This window comes from Denticeps clupeoides, chromosome 16 (genome assembly GCF_900700375.1).
Source record: "Denticeps clupeoides chromosome 16, fDenClu1.1, whole genome shotgun sequence".
Lineage (NCBI taxonomy): Eukaryota > Metazoa > Chordata > Actinopteri > Clupeiformes > Denticipitidae > Denticeps > Denticeps clupeoides.
Window position 1 is genome coordinate 12,671,496 of NC_041722.1, and position 12,833 is coordinate 12,684,328.

Here is a 12,833-nt window from a genome sequence, read left to right on the forward strand (position 1 = left end):
TGTCTCCTGAGGTCATGTTTAGCCTTCATGGCATGTCTGTTTCATCGTATTTTCATCTTACTTTTCGGCCCCGTTTGATGCATTTTGCCGTCCCTGATCAATAATCCCCCTTCTGTTATCGATCGCCCAGTGTTGCTTTCCTGAGTTCACTAAAGACTCATGTCACCCAGGTCAAATTAAGCCAGTAATTCTGCAGGATTTTACTGCATTACGTTTCTTCCTTTATAAAGCCGTCCCAACCTAATCAGGCATAAATCTTGGGGATACTAAAAGTTCATGGGCCATGCATGTTCCAGTGCTGGGATATGTTCTCGCAGCCATAAACTCACGCCGCATCCACATCACGCGCCTGTATTATGTTTTTTTGCATCACTAGTTAAGAGCGACGGCGGACATTTGAGGCGGAATAGGACACGACCCATTACCCCCCAAAGACCTGAACCCAGCCCGCCCTCCCCTCTTAACCTTGGTGCTTGCTGCAGTGTAGCCCAGGCATTGTGAAGATATAAAGGAATATCTTCATCTGGTAAAAATGTAGCTTTTTATTCATTTGAACTGGTTTTGCGAGGAGAGATGATAACCAACAATCGGTCCCAAATTACTGAAATAAATTTATAGTAATAATCCATCTGAAAAGGTTCCTTTAATTCATGTTGCATGTAATTTCGTGCTCATTTTAGACCGGTTGACCAGCTTATTTTGAGGGTAGTAAATGCACATTTAAATTATTGTGAACTCCATTGGTCTGACGTTGGTTTTCAGGTGCTTTGGTACTTTCAACCGCTTTTTCAATGTTAAAGTAACATGTCAGGCACGAGGTCAGACATTTACTGCTTTTTACTGGAGAAGTTGCAGTTTTACCTTCTTTCCTGGCATCTCATTCCTGTACTTTTTTATTAGGGAAAATAGACCAGAACAAGTTCATACATTTTAACGAACATTTCATGAAAATGGATCAAAAATGACCCACAGCATAAAAGGAGTGTTAATTTATCATTTGTTTTTCCATAATTTACATAGACTGGTCTCATGGCCTGTACATCATTTTTTTTTATAGAATTTAAAATTGTTTACACTTTACAGGCATAAAGAATGCTTCCCTTTTCTTTCTTTTATTTCACCTCATATTGCTTCCGGTCTTACGGTTTTAATAATTATATCAAGAACATGAAATAATAGATCCAATCAAAAGTCCAGTTATTATCGCGTGTGAATTATATTATGAACTCGTGGCTTTCCATATTCTGGAAAATGCTGTAATCTGGGACATGGGCTTGGAATGGCGGGAATGATTGTCCTGTTTGTCGCCTTCTGTCCGCGCTCATCAGTGTCCAGTAATTAAAACGTCGCCGTTTCATCGCGTGGCCGCGCGGTGATGCTTCTGGAACAATCTGTTCTTAATTAAAAAAAAAAAAAAAAAGTCGGACACTCCGCCGTGGATCGATATGAAAGAAGCCGATTGATTTGCTTCTAAACTGGAATTTATTTGGGGTCGTGATTTTTTTTTTTATTGCGTCTGATGTGGCGCTATTAGGCGACTTATTTATTAATCCCCGACCTCCAGAAGCACGTTTACTGGAATATAATATTCCCCGTAAATTCCCTTAACCAGGCTCCTGTCCCTGACTGATAATAACATCCACACGAGATGCAAACCTTTAATAAAACTTATTATCGTTATTATCCGAGGCGTCTGCAAAATTCCCCGTTCGTGGTTATTAAATTCCGGCCCGTGGTTGGGGGGTGTTATTCCTAACGGGACTTTCGGGGTCACTGTGGCGCTCCGCGCTCCACAAGTTAGCAGCAAATTATATCCATGATTAATATTCATGTCCGCGTACTGCTGTTCACGTTTCATCTGAACGTGCCCCCCCCCCCCCCCTGTGATACCAGGGTGTCGATTTTGAGTAAAATGACGGTAAATGACGTCGATCTGTGTTTTCTGGACGCAGCCAGGTGAAGGATCGACAGGTGAAGTAGAAGAACGCTCCATTTAAAAAAAAAAAACTCTTCCAATGAGAAAAAGGGACACAGGCAGGAGTTTAAAATGTATATATAATAATCATAATCATCATCCTTGAATAAACGTGTGAGTGGAGGTGCGGCTACCTGTCCGCCGCCATCTTAATGACGGGCGCGGCGGGGACGCGCCGGGACGCGCCGGGGACGCGCCGGGGACGCGCCGGCTCCGCTTTCCGCGGGAATTCGCGGCGCCCTGAATTATTCAGGGGAGAAGAATAATTACAGTATAAAATTGTAATTATTGCCGGGCCGGAGAAAAGCCTCTCGGTCGTGAAAGGCGACGCGGGGCCGAGCTGACGGACGGGCGTCGGGTTTCCGCCTCCATCAATATTGCAGGCGGCCGCCCGGCCACCAGCAGCGGGGCGGCAGGCGACGTTTACCGCGACGTTTACTGCGACTTTCCGGGCTCCTTTTCACCCTTTACAGCGACAGCTCCGTCCCGATCAGAATAACAGCAATAATAATATTAACAATAATAAGATGCCACGGAGAGAACGACGACGAAGTTTTAACGAAAAGAACGAACGACGAATCGAGCGTTGCTTGTACGAAGCGACTTTTAACCGGGACTCGGAGAGAGGGGTTAACTGCGGGGCATTGATCAGGGTATAAATAGTTAATTTGATCATATTAGGTTCCCCCTCGGCCCTTTTGCTTCATTTAAAGGCGGTTTGTAGGGACGGGAAAGTGCAGCCCGCGGCGGAGAATTCGTGCGCATTTCACTGTCGCCTCTTATACAAAACGCGTCTAATTATGGGGACGGGTTTCCAGAAGGGGGGAAATCGCGCGCCTGCAGAAAAAAAAGGGATGGGAGGGGGGGGCAAAAATTGATCTGCGTCCAGACCAGATGGTGGTGTAACCTGACAAAGTGGAGCATTTCGCCGCCATCGATTTCGCCGCATCCTGTTCTGTTCGACGACAACAGGAGAAAACAAAAGAAAACCGCCCCAAATGATTCTACTGTAAAATAAACGTGTGTGTGTGTGTGTGAGAGAGAGAGAGAGAGATTCCAGGTCGTTCTGTACTTGGTTGCACTTTTGACCCCGCACCCGGGGTTACCTGAGTTACTGTACCCCGTTGTCATGGTTACGTCGCCTCACGCACGCTGTTCAGTCGGACTTAAAATAAAAAAAAATCGTCAACAAGTGTTATTTGACCGAATGGTTTTTTTTTTTTAAACCCACAGTATTGTTGCGTTAATGTGTTTCTTGTTGCCATTTCGTTTCCTCCCTCCAACTTTCCGGCAAACCTTACAATTTCGCGAAGCCCAGCGAGCATTTAATAGCTATCACGACGCTTAAATATGATAAATGTGTTACGAAATTCAATAAAGATTCCAGAAGCGGGTGGAAACGTGAAATGAAGAGTTTGCTGCAGGTGTCTCCAAAGTTAGCTCAGCCGACTAAACTTCTCCCGCCTTCCGTTCAAAAAGCCGCGCTGACGTTAACGCGGAGCGCAATTAGAGCGTTATTAACAATTAACAGTTCCTCCCCGACACCCGCGCGTCGGGGGCGCGCGCGCGCGCGCCGGTGGGCGTGGCCGCCGCCGTTATTTCAGCGCGCGTTCCGAGGAGGGCGGGGAGTCGCGCGCCTCCTCCCGCCATGTGCTCATCCCTCCATCTGCAGGCGCGGAGGGCGGACGCGGCGGCGCCACTTCGCTGAGAGCGCGGGAGCGAGCGGGGAGCGGGAGCGCGCGGGAGTGCGCGCGTGCATGTGCGTGTTCCGCCGCCCGGGAGCGAGATTATCATTCGATGAGCCGCGGCTCCGCTTCGACACGGCTCCCATCCGACCGAGGTAAGCGCGTCCATTTCCCGGCGACGGAGATTTCCATTCAAATAATCCTCGTGTGTCGGGCTTCGTTTCCACGATTCTCACTTTTAAACGGGGAAGATTGTGAATATTGTGACTATAAGGAAGAAGGAAATAATGTAAAAATCGTCGAATTGAAATTTGGGACACTCAGGAACGTCAGGCGTTAAACACAAAACTCTTAAACGTGCTCCTCTTGACCTTTTAATTGGCTGAATAGCTGTGTAATTAAAGGAAAAGCGGCTTACGAGTTCTTTTCCTTGCAGATAAGCTCATTGGCCGGAGCTAAGAAATGTTGTTCTTCTGCTTTTATGCGTATTAGGCCGATAAAGAGGCGCTTAAGTACAATCTCTCTCTCTCTCTCTCTCTCTCTCTCTCTCTCTCTCTCTGCCCCCTGAGCCGATTTAACAAAAAGCCGCTCACAGCTCCGAAAAGCTCAAATAATAACTACACTTCCCGTTATTAGGCTGAAAAGGACACCATGAGCGCACAGGCAAAACCGTCGCACGAGTTTATTTTGTATTATTTTTCACGTTCACGACGAGCCAGAAATGTAGAACGAGGTTTAAATAACTGTAATCGTCCGACATGTTTAACGAAATCCAATTTCCAAAAACAATTATGTACATATCAGGACCGTCAGGGCAGTTCAACGCAATTGTTAAAATTTTATTTTAATTATCGGCATTTACGTTTATGCATATTATCGTTTTTTCGATGAAGACTGTTAATTGATAGAATTCACGGTAAATAAAATAAACGTTTGGATTAGTGACGATTTTATTACATTTTTCGCTTTGAGGAGATTTAACAACAAATGTTGCGATTTTTTTTGTAGCCGCAGCCGCCTTTTTGTTATTTATTGCTTATTATTACATTCTTATTATTGCAATCGTTTTTTTATTAGATTTAGTTTTGGAAAAATCGACAGATTGCAACTATTAGTTATTCGTTAGTTGTTTTGTTTTTTTTAACACGCTGTAATAAAATAATTAAAAATGGTTTATTTCATGTAAATAAACAACGACGTGGCTCTCGATAGATCTCCAGGAATGGAGTCAGCACCGAACCAGCTGCCTTCCGGACGCGATCCCAGCTCCTCCCCGAACCCCAAGCAGGACCTGCAGCCCTACTCCGGCTCCCTGAAGCCCAACCAGGTGAGCGAGACGGTGCTGTACGGCGTCCCCATCGTGTCGCTGGTCATCGACGGACAGGAGCGCCTGTGCCTGGCGCAGATCTCCAACACGCTGCTGAAGAGCTACAGCTACAACGAGATCCACAACCGGCGCGTGGCGCTGGGCATCACGTGCGTGCAGTGCACGCCGGTCCAGCTGGAGATCCTGCGGCGCGCCGGCGCCATGCCCATCTCGTCGCGCCGCTGCGGCATGATCACCAAGCGCGAGGCCGAGCGGCTGTGCAAGTCGTTCCTCGGCGCGCACAACCCGCCCAAGCTGCCGGAGAACTTCGCGTTCGACGTGACGCACGAGTGCGCGTGGGGCAGCCGCGGCAGCTTCATCCCGGCGCGGTACAACAGCTCGCGCGCCAAGTGCATCAAGTGCGCGTACTGCAGCATGTACTTCTCGCCCAACAAGTTCATCTTCCACTCGCACCGCGCGCCCGAGTCCAAGTACACGCAGCCGGACGCGGCCAACTTCAACTCGTGGCGCCGCCACCTGAAGCTCACGGACAAGGGCTCGTCCGACGACGTCATGCACGCGTGGGAGGACGTCAAGGCCATGTTCAACGGCGGCAGCCGCAAACGGACCATGCCCATGAGCGGCTCGGACATGTCCCCGTCCCCGCTCAAGCCCCCGGCGCCCGGAAACCGCGGCTCCCCCGACGCGCCGCCCCACAAGGCGCTGCGCTGCGACGACGAGCGCGCGGCCCTGGGCCTGGGCGGCGGGGGCGCGCGCAGCTACCCGGTCATCCCGGTGCCCAGCAAGGGCTTCGGGGTGCTGCAGAAGCTCCCGCCGCCGCTCTTCCCGCACCCCTACGCCTTCCCGCCGTTCGGCCTGTGCCCCAAGAAGGACGACGGCGTCGGCGGCGAGCCGAACAAGCCCGGCGGGCCCGCGGTGTTCTGGCCCGGCCCGAAGGACGCCCTGTACCCGCCCTTCCCCGTCTTCTGGCCCGCCGCGGGCGGCCTGCCCGTGCCCCCCTACGCGCAGGCGCAGCCCAAGCCGCGGCAGGCCGACGCGGACCTGGCGGAGAGCACCGGCGAGCGCGGCTCGGCCACGCCCAAGGACGGCGAGCGCTGCTCCAGCTCCCTGTCCGGCCGGAACGAGGAGGAGCGCTCCGGCGACGAGGGCCAGCCGTCCACGCCGCGCAAGGTGGGCTACGTGTCCGCCTTCCGGCCCGTGGTGAAGGACGCGGAGAGCATCGCCAAGCTGTACGGCGCCGCGCGCGCCGGCTACCTGTCGCCGGACTTCGCCAGCGAGAGTTCCAGCTACAGGTCAGTGTGTCCCCACGTCCCGCGAGAGCGTCCCCCCGGCGACCAAACGGGTGATAAACGCGCCGCCGTCTTGCAGGTCCTTCTCCCCGGACGTGGAGAGCGGTGATGACCCGGACGTGGACGTGGAGTCCAGCAGGATTCCCGACGACGAGGAGTCCATCCAGCTCTCCGTGGAGGACCGCCAGAGTCCCCTGCAGGGCCTGATCCCACCCCAGGCCGACCCCGACCAGAGTCCCGATCCGGACAGCAGGGCCCATCCGCTGGAGGACCCCCAGAGAGCCCCGTTCAGCGAGGCGGGGTCGTCCGACGACGAGAGACCCAGCAAGCCAGGGTCGGACAGTAAAGATGCAGACATGTATGAGGTGAGACACACAATCCCCCCAAAAAACAGAACATTCTAGAGCAGAGAAGGTGTTTGGGCCTTCACCATAACTCTCCTTTCCAGCCTGTTCACAAACCTGAATTTAATATCAGTGGACGATTCGTGTCAAGGTCACTTCTAGAGGCGCCATCCTGAAAGGAACAAGCCAGTCTCACAGAGTACTTTCAAACCTTTATAACTCAATTTCGTTATTTCCCTCAAGAAACATGTTATACATAGTATAATAGCATATAATAAACTGTAGGAATTATGGATTTATTCACTAATGTTCCCAGAACATTTTCACATCTATCTATCTATCTATCTATCTATCTATCTATCTATCTATCTATCTATCTATCTGAATTTAAAACGTATAGATATAATCGACATGACGAATTAATCGCATTGTTTCGATATAAACGCAGCCCAAGGTTGAATTTTGCGCATCAAATGAAATGTTCCCGGCGTGGACGCCGTTTTATTCGTGGGCTTGAACCGTCCGCATCTGAGTGGAGTTTAATTGCGGTATTTATCCGGGGCCGAATCGCTTTGTTCCCTCTGATCACTGATCCCCCCCCTCCTCCCTCCCCGTTTTTGTAAGGGCCGCTATTAACCTCATATGTCCCCTAATTACATATTCACGGTGCTTTACGCGCGTATGCGTCGGGAAATAAGATCATGAATCATAATTACGCCGCGTTTCATTCGCCGTTTATTTCTTTTCCGCCTCATTTTGCAGGTGTGCGTCCATGAAAAGGACGGACCGCGCTGCAAACCCCCCCAGAGCCCGAGCGCCGCAAACGGTAACGCCGTTCATTATTTACCGACTCGAACCGCGGCCGCGTCCGCTCCCGCTAACCGAACGTTTCCCGCGCTTTCTGTGCGCAGACGCGCCAAAACAGCACGCGGCCGCCGCGGCGGGAGACGAGGAGGCGCATCAACCACGCGACACGGAGCTTTTACACGGAGCCAAAGACGCCACGGGTGAGTGTGTGTGAGTGTGTGTGTGTGTGTGTGTGTGTGTTCGGCTCTGATGAATAATACTCTGGTGTGAAATGTGCAGGAGACCAGGCGATGCCCAGAGTTCACTTTATCGAGAAGAAGAGCATCGAAAATATGGCAAAAGGTAGGAGACAACTATCCTAAAATGGCGACACGCTGTCATATCGAATTTCTACCGCGTTGTTGTATTGTATTTTTTTAATTTATAAAGTGTTGTATGAATCAACAAAGATTAACACACAAAAACCATGGTACATGCATATGATGTGGGGTCTAGTTACAGTAACAACTAGTGCTGATATCATGTGCTTATATGTTGTTTTCATTAAATACATTTTAAATATATATATGTGTTTTTAGAACATGAGCAGCAAATCTACAGACATGGCCATTTACAAACCAAATTCTACTTTGCTGTTAGCTGTTACATCAAACTACATATCACACACACACACACCCACACACACACACACTGAGTAATTATTCAGTCTACTAAAGACCTTGAGGTGCCCTTGAATTATTTGTACTATAAAGGCCTGAAATAAGAAGAATAATAAGTAGGTTCTCCTGAAACCCAGAGGCAACAGACTTAATTATCTTGCAGTGGCATGCTTCAAAAGCACCGAAAGGTGATTTTTTAAATGTTTACATCGTTGGTTAATTACTCTTAACTTGTCTTGTCTCAGCTCATGTCCTGTCATTTGTGGCTTGATTTCGGCAGAGGAGCTTCAGAAGCAGCTGGTGGAGCAGGTGGAGCTCAGGAAGAAGTTGGAGAGAGAGTTCCAGAGCCTGAAAGGTAAAATCTCACCTCACTTGGCTGCTACAAGCCACTATTACGCAAATTAGGACCACGTTGGACATTTTTTAACAACAACAAAAAATATATATATATATATATATATATCCTTTCAGACAATTTTCAAGATCAGATGAAACGTGAGCTGTCCTATCGCGAGGAGATGGTCCAGCAGCTCCAGATTGTCAGAGGTGAGCTGCTCACCTTCACTGCACCTCCAGCAGTTCCATGGCAGTAATGTACCCGTCATTTTGCTGACGATCATAAAAGTGACACTTGCATAAATTCACCAAAATACAAAATGCCACACAGACCAGGTTATTATATGCGCTCAAAAAAAAAAAAAAAAAAAGATCTATTGAAACAACGATGCTTTAAAAAAAAATGTTTGAAATGTTTGAGTTTTTCCATGCCAGTCCAAAAAAGAGCAAACTCGAGATTTCCGTAAAATAATACTTAAATAATTTGTTTTTAACATAGACACTTTGTGCAACGAGTTGGATCAAGAAAGAAAAGCTCGTTATGCAATTCAGCAGAAGCTAAAAGGTAATTAATTTGGTTTCAATATAGATTTCTTCCAAAACTCACCTAGTTATATTTCCCGGGTTTTACTTTGAATATATGCAAGTGCTACTTTTTTTTTTTAAACAAATTATTTTATTTATAGGAATATTGGAAATGTATAGAATTTTAAAAGATGGTTTACATAAATATTCTTTACGTTTTTTGTTTTTTTTAAGTCATCTAATGAATAGATGAATTAATTTCAGTGATGAGGTTGATGATCGATTCGTTTTTCCCTAGAAGCTCACGACGCCCTGCACCACTTTTCATGCAAAATGCTCACCCCTCGCCACTGCCCTGGGAGCTGCACGTTCAAACCGCCACTCCTGCCCCCCTAAACCCCGCCGGACCCCTCTGCAGCGGACTCGTACCCATGGATTGCATTTATATCGACTTCCCTCGACACGGACATGATGCGGCGAGATCAGAGGGTGGTGTTTTTTTTTTTTATTTCTTATTTTTTATTCTTTTTTTTTTTTTTTTTTTAACTGAGGTAAACCTGAGACTGCTAAAGACAAGGCAGATCATTATAAATGATGATCTGCTGATGGTTGGTGAAAAAAAAAAAAAAAACTAAATTGTGGCAAGCCTTTACAAGGGACATTCTCATCTAAAGACCATAAATAGTATGTGGCAATGTGCAATGACATTTGTTGTGATATTTCATGGACTTATTAACTAGCACTGTTCACGTCTCTAATGTATGTATGTATGTATTTATTTATTGATTTACATTCTTCATACACGACACATCCCAAATCCGAGCCCACTAATCTGTGTAAATGGCTGACATCATGCACTTTAAATACGCATTGATACCGAAAGAATCGTGTCTCAGACATTGGCTTAAGAAACACATAAAACCAGGCAATGTTTGCAGAAACACAAACAAAATGAAATGTTTCCTCACTTATAATAAAATAATCATAATCAAATGTAGATTAAAGACACAATTCAAACACAATTACTTTATTTCTTTGTTTAAAAATGATCCAGCGAGGTTTTGGCATAAACTTGTTCTGTAGATGAAAATTGTTGTTTAAATCAGTATGGTAATGCCGGCACCAGGGTGAAGGAAACAATATTGGATGGAGATTCCATATCAGTTTCTGACTGCCAAATTGATGAAATTAATGCATTTGAGTGCTGTAGTGTAACTTGTTAAATTCAGATGAAGATTACCTCCTCCAGAAAGATGGAATTAAGCAAAATAAAAACACACAGACGAGGTTCGTTGCATGAGCAAGACGCAGTAAGGACTTCCCTGTTTATGAATGTTTTAATTTATTTGTATATTTAATTTAACATTATTTTGTGGGTTTGCTTTGTTTTTGAGATGTATTATTAAAAATAAATCGAACGACTGTAAATAACAAGGCACTTCTGTAACGATACATTCGGCCTGGCGCGGTGCTGTACGTGTAAAATAATTAAAAAGCTGCCTTGACGTGGCCCCTCAGCCTGCGGTCCGAGGCTGACACCTGGTGGCGGAGCGGGGCAGTGCAGCAGCGGCCAAACCCAACCCGAACGTTTGACTTATACAGTAGTAGTAGCTTCTGTGAAAGATGAAATTTAATTGTATTTTATGGAATGAGTAGCAATACAACTTGATTAGATATATCATCTGGGTTTCCTTCGAATATTTGTCGTCCAAATTTGCACAACACAACTATATGGAAATCATTGGTTTTATTCATACGTAACATGTTTCTATGAAGATCACTAGTACCAAATCGGATATATAATGGTTATTCCCCTTACTGTGTGCACTTTCAAGCACTCACATTCGAGTCTACAATAATTGTAAAATGGACAATTGCCATAATTAAGCAACATCGGACCTCACATTTGCAACAGTTTTTTTTGGGGGGGGTTTGGACTTTTGAAATTATGAATTTTATTGTGAAAATCAGTGCAGGTATCAATGGGGCAAACACGTTCAAGACTCCATTAGAATTTGCTCATAGGTCAGCAAGGCTGATAGAACCGATGATGGGAACAAGTCATCAGATGGATTAAAGGCACATTGTGAAGCTGTCTGGGAGTCTTTACAACATCTTATATGTTTGATTTTTCAGTATGTGTACGTGCATGGAGTATTAAGCTAAATCAAAAACCCGTTTTCAGACAGCGGCCATTCTACCTACACAGTAGGTTTCATACATTTTTAACCCTCCCACTCTGTACATTTATATCACATTTATTACTATTGTTATTGCTATTGAAATCATGGACATTCAAAACCATATTGAATGGCACATATTTTATCACAATACAGACTACTCTTCATGTGCTTTTTAATTGTAAATACAAGTTACTGAATCTTAGCAACGTTCAATATTTCACACTTGGCTTCTTCTGCATGTTTAAAAAAAAAAAAACACACAAAATACACTGTCACTACAACAATAATATTACATTGAATATTTGGAATAATACTATTGCACAGACATTTTTAGACAATTTTTAGACATTTAGAATGTCTAAACTATTATTGTCATGCACAAAATACATTTAAATTAATTAAAATTGGATCAGAAGGAAAAATCAGACTCAGTCATCATCAGGCAAGATGTAATGCCACAGGGAGAAAAGACTTGCCGTAGTTAATGAAAGGTTTTAATGAACAGAAGGGAAAAAGCCACAAAGGTCCAAAAGCACAAAGGAACACAACACAGCTTTACCACTGACACGTTCCTAAGTCCAGGGGATAAGAAGCGTGACGTAGGTTTGGAGAGGAGGAGGTCTGCTGTTACACACACAACCAAACAAACGGGGCTTTTATTTACAGTGAGCTCAGATGAACATCAGAACAGCCTAAAGGAAGGGGTGGTCCAGAGGGGATAACTCAAACATGCACAAAAGTTAAGGAAAAGGGCACATAAACACACACAAGGCTAACAACAAGGGGTCCATCACCCAAAGCAACAACACACACGGATCTCCTTGGACCGTGGGGACCTTCCGAAAGAGTAAGGGCCTAGCAGACCCTGGGGACCTCCAAAACACCATCTGAAGTCACTTTATACAGGCTGGGTTGACCAATAGGCAGATGGTAGGTGGAGCTTTTAGGCTTCAACTTCTCCCACAAAGTCAACTAATAAGAGACAGGACACAAAAACACAGCCTGCCACACAGAACACGTCCAGGGATGTAACATCCATCAGAAATGTAGGACAGCCTGTGTGTCCTGCAGGTCCCCACCTTATAAAGGCATCTGGGCATTGCACGAGAAAGCAGCACAGTCTTTCAAGCCTCGGTCAACAGTTTCTCAAAATGGAACCGCTGGCCACACTTGGTGAAAAGCCACCGCCCTCCCTGCACTGAGATGCATTCTAGGTCGTGGCGTCACGGTTCATACATAAATCTGCCTTGCCTTCGTACTGCAAGTGGATGTTCCATGCTCCATGTACTGCTCCATGCACAGGTGCATACCAGGTTTTAGCAGGTAAGAGAAAACAGAGTTGTTGATTTTATGATGATAAAGAACGTCTTTTTCCATAGTGTACCATAACCTTTGGGCAAGATTGTGTTGATTTGGACATGTGCACAGTGGAGAAGAGTAAAAGAGGAAGGCCTAGTAGCAGGTTTATGGATGTGGTGAGAGAGGACATGAAGGTTGGTGGTGTGGAGGAGCAAGAATACGAGGACAGGGAAAAATGGAGTCTGTTTGATGAGGCGACACATAATGGGAGCAGCCAAAACTGGAAGGAGAAGTGTACCACAGTCTTCTATGTACTTTTACCACCCCAGTGAAAGGTCTGGACTGGTTATACAAAAAAAAAAAAAAGGTTATTTCATTCCTAGAAAGCTGTTCATCTCTATTCG

The 12,833-nt window shown here is 46.0% G+C and overlaps 1 protein-coding gene across 4 annotated transcripts; it reads left to right on the forward strand.

Annotated features, from left to right (window-relative positions):
- The first annotated feature begins 3,634 nt into the window (after positions 1-3,634).
- On the forward strand, positions 3,635-9,429 carry skor1a (SKI family transcriptional corepressor 1a). Of its 4 annotated transcripts, none has more exons than XM_028956746.1 (10): positions 3,635-3,815; positions 4,873-6,279; positions 6,356-6,641; positions 7,383-7,446; positions 7,532-7,627; positions 7,707-7,769; positions 8,367-8,441; positions 8,558-8,632; positions 8,922-8,987; positions 9,246-9,429. In XM_028956746.1, the coding sequence occupies exons 1-10, from the start codon at positions 3,733-3,735 to the stop codon at positions 9,341-9,343; spliced, it is 2,313 nt and encodes a 770-aa protein (XP_028812579.1). In that variant the 5' UTR covers positions 3,635-3,732; the 3' UTR covers positions 9,344-9,429. The 4 variants fall into 4 exon arrangements, with proteins under 4 accessions (XP_028812579.1, XP_028812580.1, XP_028812581.1 ...); XM_028956747.1 differs by having other exon boundaries at positions 9,249-9,429; XM_028956748.1 differs by lacking the exon at positions 8,922-8,987.
- The last annotated feature ends 3,404 nt before the right edge of the window (positions 9,430-12,833 follow it).